Source organism: Asparagus officinalis, chromosome 9 (genome assembly GCF_001876935.1).
Source record: "Asparagus officinalis chromosome 9, Aspof.V1, whole genome shotgun sequence".
NCBI lineage: Eukaryota > Viridiplantae > Streptophyta > Magnoliopsida > Asparagales > Asparagaceae > Asparagus > Asparagus officinalis.
This window is the reverse complement of record NC_033802.1, coordinates 64,399,242-64,408,689: the sequence shown is the minus strand read 5'-3', so window position 1 is coordinate 64,408,689 and position 9,448 is coordinate 64,399,242. Positions and strand designations below refer to the sequence as shown.

Here is a 9,448-nt window from a genome sequence, read left to right as displayed (position 1 = left end):
ATACATATATATATATATACATATACATATACATATGCATATATATACATACATATACATATACATATACATATACATATACAAATACATATATACACATGCGCGGGGGCGCACACACACACATACATAGAGTATAGCTCTTATAAATTTAAGCGGATAGGAGCCCATTTTCCACAAACTTTTTTACTCATTGATTTTGTATTGAGATTTTGCTAGCATGCAATACAAATCAAGACGCAAATCTCAAAGATAGCCTTGATATGTAGCACAAATCTCAAAGCATAATGAAAATATAGAAAAGTCAGTAGACAAGTGCTCATATCCACTTAGGTTTATAAAAGCTTTACACGATATATGTATGTATGTATTTATGTATGCATGTGTGTGTGTATACATATGTATACGTATATGTTGATGTCCTGAGAACCAACAACGAGATTAGCGGGTAATCCCGAGTTTAGCAAGGTGGCTTAATGTCGACATGAGTGATGTGGGTTCCCTCATCTCTTTTTGAAGACTGGTCCCCTGTCTGTATAAGGGAGCAATAAATTGAAAATAGTTCTAAGTATGCAAAAGTTACATACATGTGACCCCGTGAGAACTTTCTCCCCTCCAGTCCCCTACATATACCATTCTGAGAGGGGTAAATATGCAACTGTGACCGAGTCCAAGCAGACAGCTGACTTAACAAACAGCTAACAAGTGTCAGTTGTGGGTGGCATGGGTCATCTAGGTGGTTAGTGCAAAGCGATAGTAACTGCTTGGTGCTGACGGAGCCTGATGAGCCATAAAGACTTTTGGGACTGGAGTAATGATGATATTTGACCGTGCATTTAATGTGATGGTGACTGGCTGTTGGCAAGGGATTAGAAGATACACCACCTCCCTAGTTGTCCGGTTGAAGGCCGACAAGCACTACCTTTCGACTCGGTCTGGTGAGAAGGGACGAGTCGAGCTGCTTGTCGAGAAGGGATGATTCCTTGCGAGAAGGGCAAGAAGTACTGCCTCTTCAGTCATCTGGTGGAGAGCCGATTAACACCGCATTTTTAGTTGGCCTCACGAGTTGTCGGTTGAGATAGTGGGCCGAGTATGGAGGCTTGTGGGCTCGATTTGATTGGTATGTCGGCAAGTACCACCTTTCGAGCGGCATGTAAGTTGTCTGCTCATGATGTCACCTGGGGTAGCGGTTTGAGTCGTCTAGGCTTTGATCATGTCTGATTTGGTGCGTGTCGACAACTTAAGAAAGATTAAAACTTAGTTATTTGCAGGCTATAAAAATGGCCCCCTTTCATTCGAACTCGGCTAGCCGAGTACAGGTGAAAGTTGAATAAAAAGTAAGTTTTTTGCCTTCTCGATAGGATTTTTTTATAGTTTTTGAGAATTTTGAATTTTTTTTTAGTTTTGGAATTGTTGGCTGTTGTTTGTAATTTTTATTTTACAAGGGGATATCTGTAATTTTTTTTGTTGGGTCTTTTTTTGTAAGTTTGATAATTTTTTGCTCAATTTGCAAAGAACTTCCTAAAAGTTTACAAAGATAACCTTGATAATTTATATATATAATATTATTATAGTAAAATGGGTAAATGGACGACAGCCCACTTATTAAATGGAGGGGCAAAACTCCGCCCATTTAGTAATTGCTTAATGGGCCATAAATGAGCAAATGAACAAAATAGACCCACCCATTTATGGCCTGCCCGGTTATGACCCATACCCACCCATTTAACATCCCTGGTCAAATTTATCATTCATAGGTTTTATGTTGTTTAGAAGTTTAGATATTTTTAGGGTTTTTTATGTAAAATTTGAATATTGAGGGTTTTTTTATAAATTTTAATAGCTTTATGGTGTTTTCAAATACTATTTTCTCAATTGCATTTTTCTAATTTATAGACTTTATATGCTTTGTAAGTTTGAATTTTCAGGATTTTTTATCAATTTTGAAATTTAGGGTGTTTTTTGTAATTTTTGAAGCTTTTAGGGTGTTTTTTGCAAATATCAAAATGTCGATGATACTGTTTATAAGCACTATTTGTAACTTCTCACATCTCTGGCATGTATTTCTATTAAATTTGGCTTATTTAGGTTGTTTTCTACAAATCCTATTTTCTCAGTGGACTTTTTCTAATTTATAAACTTTATATGCTTTGCGAGTTTGACTTGTCAGGCTTTTTTATAAAATTTGAATTTTTAGGGTATTTTTTGTAATTTTGAAGCTTTTAGGGTGTTTTTTGCAAATACCAAAATGTCGTGTTGCTGTTTGTAAGAACTGTTTGTAACGTTTCATATCTCTGGCATGTATTTCTGTAAAATTTAGCTTTTTAGGTGCATTTTAAAATTTTGAAACTTTTAGGATGCTTTTTGTAAATTTAAAATTTTCATGTTGCTATTTATAAGTTATAGATTTTGTATTATTATAGCTTTTTATATTTATGTGGTGCGTTTCTATAAAATTTGACTTTTAGGGTGTATTTTGTAATTTTTAAAACTTTAGGGTGTTTTTTACAAATTTTAAATTTTTGAACGTGCCTTTTATAACTTACAGATTTTGCACTATTTGTAAATATTATTATTCTTGGGGCATGTTTCTGTACTCGTTTGACTTTTTGAGGGTGTATCTTGTAATTTTCTAAGCTTTTAGGGTGTTTTCATGCAAATTTTTAATATTGCATGGAGCTGCTTATAACTTATAGATTTGTACTTTTTGTAAGTTCTGATATTTCTAGTGGTGTGTTTTTGTAAAAGTTTGACTTTTGAGCATGTATTTTGTAATTTTTCATACATTTAGGTTTTTTTGCAAAACTCAAAACTTTCAGCAAGTTTTTGTAATTTACAAATTATAAAATTTTCACTGTTTGAAAGTTTCAATTTTTTTTAGTTTTTCAAAAATTTGACTTATTTGGTTTTTTGCAAATTTTAAAACTATTAGGGTGTTTCTTAGAAATTTAAAATTTTCTTGGTTCTATTTATAAGTTATACATTGTGTAGTTATTGCAGTTTTAATTTTTTTGGGGTGTGTTTTTCTAAAATTTGACTTATTTAGGGTTTTTTTTGCAACTTTTGAAACTACCAAGGTGTTTTTTTCAAATTTCAAATTTTCATGATACCGTATATAAGTATTAGATTTTGTATTGTTTGTAGGTTTTCATATTTATGCGGTATGTTTTCATAAATTTAATGTTTTGTGGGTGAATATCACAAATTTGCAAATTTTAGGGTGTTTTTTGTGAATATTAAAATTTGCATGATGTTGTTTATAATTTGTAGATTTTTGTACTGATTTATATGGTTTGATTGGTTTTTGGTAAATTTTAAACTTTTGAGGATATTTTTTAATTTTCGAACCTCTAAGGGTATTTTCTGTAAGTTTTAAAATTTTCATAGCGTTGTATGTAATTTATAAATTTTTAGTGTTTATAAGTATTGATATTTTATGGGTATGTTTTTAAGAATTTTGAATCTTAAGGGTTGAATGATATATGGGTTAAAGTTAAACGGGTTGGCAGGTTCATCCATTTATGACCAATTAATAAATGGATTTTTTGGGTCGACACGATTATAACCCGATCCGTATAAAATAGCATATACCCACTTATAACAGATCGGATAGGGTCGAATCAGTGGGTCGGGTCAGAAATTGTCACCCCTAGTTGTCCATAGTCATCAATATTCTCAACAACTAAAATACGCAACAAAGTTTTATTAACTTCTTACCAACATAATTTCTTACCATCTATGTCTCTCCCTCTCTCTCTCTCTCTCTGTACATAGTCATCCATATTCTCAACTTCAAGAATACGGAGCCAAGTTTTATTAACTTCTTACCAACTTAATTTCTTACCATCTAAATCTCTCTCTCTCTCTCTCTCTCTCTCTCATATTTACTATGAATGTTATGTTTAACTTTGGGGCAAGAGATAAAAGTACATAATTAGGAGTTGTAGACAATATGTTTAGTACTACCATTATGCACTTAAGAAAATTAGTAACTTTTTTAATAATTTCAGGATTTAAACATGAAAAGAGATAATTAAAAAAACAATCATCTGATGTGAAACCTCAAAATTTAACAAACATAGCCGATATATCATTGATATATGTCATATAATTAAGGTCAATGAATAGTTAAGTGGTTACAAACAATCTAATAAAAACCAGCTTAATGAGGGAGGTTACGAATAATCTTAAACCCTAAAAAATTAACACTTCCACCAATTTCATAAAGAAAACACTTCCAATTACTTGGTTCAAGTATTTTGAGTCACAGACAGCTAAAATCACTGCGGTCCATGGGTACATTTCACAATACTGCCATTAGATGTTAACCACTTTACATAAAAAATATCACAGGTTATATTAATTAGAAGAAAAAAAACTCACAAAATTTTCAAACGTGTAGAAAAATATCGCATGTCACGAAATTATTGTGAAAAAAATATTGTAAGAGAAATTGAGAGAATAGTTACAGAATTAAATATCAAGAAAAATTGCAAAACATGTCATGTTATACAAACTTACTGTTGAGATGGCTCAAATTGGAGCATCAGCAAACGGCAGGGCAGCAGCAGGAGTAGCGAAGCAGGGGCAGCTACAAGCGCCTGAGCGCGGAGAGTGTACGGTCACCGCACGCTGTCCTGATGAATTCTGACGCTATCAAAAAAACCATTAGCATAATAAGGCAGGACCATGAAAGGTTGAATTTCTGATCAATTTCCTGTTGTGCGCAGCGGAAGCTTTCTAGAGCAACACGAACAATAACTTGAACTAAACCACAAACAATATGCAAACCACAATCACAGCAAGAACACACAATTTACGTGGTTCGGCAAGTTGCCTACGTCCACGGGGCAAGGAGGGGGGAGATTTTACTACTAGAAATCAAGGGAATACAAATAGGGTTACAAATCTCTCAGACCAAACCCTAAAACAAAACACTTGATCTCTCAAAGCTCTCCTACAATTGGATGCAATGATTCTCTCTCTTTGGCTGCTCAAATTCGTCCCACCTCAACCCTAAACAAACATGTTTAGGTATATATAGAACTTACAAAACGAACCGGGTCGAAAACCTGGAAAAACTGATATCCGCTTCGTCGGTCGACCGGCCCGGTCGACCGCGATCAATTCCGGTCGACCGGCCCGGTCGACCGATCACCATCCAGCAGAAGCCCCAAAAATCCAGAGAGACCGTCGGTCGACCGCACCGGTCGACCGAATCATCTGCGGTCGACCGGGTCGGTCGACCGACCTCCTTCCAGACGCACAGGAAGCCTTGTGCACGAATGCGGTCGACCGGACCGGTCGACCGCCGCCTGGTTTGACTGATTCTTCTGAGTTTCTGTAATTTCTTCATTTCCAACACTTATACCGACGACTATTAGTCATGTCATAATGACAAAATATCATTTTAGGGGCTATTTGGTTCATTTCCCATTTTATTGAGAAATATGATTCCATGTGAAAAATCCATTTTTTGGGTTTTCCAAAGTTTTCCATGAAATTGGTTGTTGGTGTTTGGTTCACACATAAAACATGGTGGGAAATCAATTTACACAATTTTTCTTTCTTTGATTGGTATGAAAAAAGGGAAAACTTTTGATTGATTAGACTTTTTCCACTTTTCTCGTGTTTGGTTGGTATTACAGTTTGTAGGAAAAAATATATATGGTCAACATCATAAATTTACCTCTCACTTAAGACAAATTTTTTTATGGCCATTGTGGGTGGTAATCTTACCAAAAGAAATATTAAAGCATTTAAAACGACTATAAGCATTGAGCCATATATAAGAGGATATTTTTAAAAGCCCTTTTTTAAAAATAATTAGCAAAATCGACCATTTTGTAAAATTATTAGCAAAAACGCCCCCTTTTTTAAAAAAGATATCGGTTTTGGAAAAATTCAGCTTTAAAATACAAGGGATTTAGGAGTCACGTGTATTTAGTTCTCATTAGTTAAACCTTAAGCATTTTAGCACAAAGTACACGGGATGACCATTTCATATTAACCGTAATTAGTGACCATTAATTACACGGAACTACAAATACCGTGTATTTTAAAATCAATAATTTGCAAAATCGACCTCTTTTTGGCCACTTGGCCAAAAAAGAGATCGACTTTGCTAATATTTTCCTAAAAGGGTCGGTTTTGCTTATTATTTTTCAACAATAGTCTTTTTTTTTAATTCTTCCATACATAAACACATCACTATGAGGTGCATTGGTCATGCCTGCATAAATTAACCCACAAAGAAACTAGGGCTAATATTAACACGTTTTTAAAACTTGTCCCTGAGAGAGAAAAAAAATTATACGTGATTCATAAAGAGCAGGGAAACATTAATAATGTGTAGATAATAGTTCAATACTTATATCACTACGATAACAAAGATACCTAATACATATTTCACATAAGTACTAATGATAATCTGAAGGATCTATTGTAGGAAACGTTTAAATAAGACAGCATGATTATTCAAACAATTAGAGGGTAGGGCTTGCATGAGGGTGAAAAATATATTCTAGTTGAAAAGTAAAAGAAAAACTTGAGAAAGACACCATAGATATTCAATCTCTACCCATCAAATCTGCTTTCCTAACTGTCATATACAAAAAATTTCCCATCAAATTGCTAAGACATGATGAAGTTAAGAAAACCCCTTAAAAATTCAGCAGAAATGGCAAAAAACTTCATAAAATGGCAGAAATTATACCTTAATTGCTGAATTCCTAGAAATCAAGCTAATGCTACTTCCCAAACGGAGGAATTTATTGATTAGAAAAATAGAAAATATAGAATATGAGAAATACTAATGCTACTTCCCAAACTAAACAGGTCATTGCTTCTCCAAGTTGACAGTCCATTCTAGCGTACGGTGATGCTGCCTACACTTCATTGTTGAACTCAAAAAGCATTGAAATCCCCTTCTTGTTAAGGCCGAACTCCATCTCATCCGTCACCTTAGGACTACTAGACGAAAACCCAGTCGCAGCCGCCGCGTTTGTACTACTAGATGAAGGTGTGAGAAACTTCCTTCCATTTCGCGCTGGAACGCCCTTCTTATCAAGCTCGACTGAGATACCCTCCTTATCAAGACTGACTGAAACGCCGCCCTTCTTTTCGAGGCTGAGCTCAACCTCATCCGTCCCCTTTGAACTGCTCGACGACAGCGTGCAAGTCAAGTCGTTTTGCGAGTGGCCGCTTTCGCTACGCCTCGACGAAAGCGCTCGAAGGTCACCTCCATGACTGGCAGCGCAGCCGGTGTGGCATGCCGCAGAAGGTAACCGTCGACAGCTTCAGCAGTGGCGCCGAGTTTGGCTCTGATCACCACTTCTTCTGTTGTGGTGCCTATGATCTCGTTGGCTTCTGATAGAGGGACGCAACTGATTCGTCCGGTTGAATCCTGAAAACAATCATGTCTTAGTGTTTGAAGTGTTTCTCATCACTGGATTATATGAAAAGAAAGATTAGCTTTTAGCGTTCACACCAACAGAAAATATGAAAGATAAATTGTTGTATAGGGGCTAGCCGCTTATTACCCATGAATATTTTATTAGCAAGAAGTTTTCATAATGCCCCGGGGAAATTACTTCAAGTTTATAAAAGGATAACAAAAAGAAAAACATCAATGTATAATAGTGCTTTAACAAATCCTTTTCTATATTTGGTTAATTTTCTCAAAAAGGAAAAAAAATCACTATATATTTGGGCTTTTTTATCTACAGAGTCTATTATAACATTTTCATAAACTTTTTTTTTTGTTTCCAAAAGTGAAAGTTCATTTTCATTCTACAGCTTCATCTCATGCTTGTTGAAAGACATATAGTTCCTAACAGTCGTTCATCAGGGAAGGAAATATGCTGACTCTTATATGCAAATCTTCAGATTATCGTCCATCATATCTCATTTGTGATGACGTATTTGCATTTCTTTTTAACCTTATGGAATCATTTTTTAATAACTTTGCATTCTCATATAGTTCATTTTCATTCTTTAAGAAGATATGAACCCAGGGAATCAAAGATGTGATGATTCAATATATTTTTATCCTCAGAATTGTCGGTTAAGAACTGTTATGCAAGTTAAATGTTAGTACTGACGTGGAAATAAAAGACAACTCCTTGAAGGCAGCTTCACAAACAACAGAAATATCAGTGTTCAAAACAATAAAATTAGTATAATGGAAAAGCTTGATTATACAATTTGATAATGATGATACCGACATGTAAAAGAGAAAATTTTATGAAGGCAATTTCAGTATCTTGGTCATTTAACGTCACTAAATGACTTGATGTTCACTTTATGATTCGCAAATGCTGATAATATCCTTAACACATCAATAGTAATTTTTTTAGCAATTAAAAATAACACTATAGCAAAAATTCACCAAAAAAATAAAATATCGGCGATTCACAATGTCAAATTGGCATTTACCAGGCAGTTTCAAGCTACAACTGAAAGCGCCTTATATTTTATAGAGGGAGAGAACTCACCAGAGAAACAATTCCAAGTTTTTCTAATTTTTGGACTGCGTCTAGCACCTCGAAGTTGCATTGATCGCCAAATTTCTGTTTGATGAGTTCTTCACACCGAAGATCAAGCTCCTACACATATGGTAAAAGCATTATAAGGGTAAAAGAATTAGAAAGTGATTGGAGTGAGCATTAAAATAGTACTTGTATCGTTGCGTTTCCCTGCTTCATCAAAACAAAGAACGAAACTATCACCTCTTTGACCTATAAGTTCAAATTTAAGAAATGATGAGTCAAAAATATAATAATTTAAATGAACATACATAAAACTTTATAAGTAATACAGACTTCCTGTTGAATAACATCGTCACAGAGGTGCAAAAGTGTGCCTCTCCCACTGTCTAGCTGTTTGTCGTACATTGACCGAGTGATTAGGTTTTGATATGCGATAATCTTTTGCTGAAACCTGCATGAGAAAATATGTAGCCTTTATACATTTGTTTAGTAACAATGCTAAAATTTTAGTGAGAGTAATCACCTTTATACTGAAGTCATGTATTCTGAGCACATTACATCATACCAGGGAGACATAGACATACTTGCATTTCAAAGTATGCTTCTTTTAGAAAAGGCCTGAGCCTAAACTAAAAAGAATATTTATCGAGATAGAAATACATAGGTAGGAAGGGATGAGAATAAACTATAAATATGTGCAAAGCAATCTATTTTTTTTTTGCAGAAGCAGCTGATCAACCCACAACTCCTCTAAACGTGAAGCACTTCTCTGATATCCTCTTCAGTGTGGTATTTCACTATTACATAAATCTGCAGCGTATGGAACTATAACACTAAATAGTGCCGCTCTCTTGCAGGTTTATTTCTGCACCTACTCCATATCAAGATTACTAGCCAGAAACATTAACCACTAAAGCATAAGATGACAAACATTTGATGGATTTATTCTTGATTTCTTTTAA

At 34.6% G+C, this 9,448-nt stretch overlaps 1 protein-coding gene across 2 annotated transcripts in view; it reads right to left on the bottom strand.

Moving 5' to 3' along the window:
* Positions 6,564 to 9,448, bottom strand: part of LOC109824038 — a 26,843-nt gene continuing 23,958 nt past the window's right edge. For both annotated transcript variants that reach the window (XM_020390557.1, XM_020390558.1), the window contains 4 exons: positions 8,820 to 8,937; positions 8,676 to 8,735; positions 8,493 to 8,603; positions 6,564 to 7,402 (listed from right to left, as the gene is read on the bottom strand). In XM_020390557.1, coding sequence (XP_020246146.1) covers positions 7,178 to 7,402; positions 8,493 to 8,603; positions 8,676 to 8,735; positions 8,820 to 8,937 — 514 coding nt within the window. In that variant the 3' untranslated portion in view covers positions 6,564 to 7,177. The remainder of the gene's footprint in view (positions 7,403 to 8,492; positions 8,604 to 8,675; positions 8,736 to 8,819; positions 8,938 to 9,448) is intronic.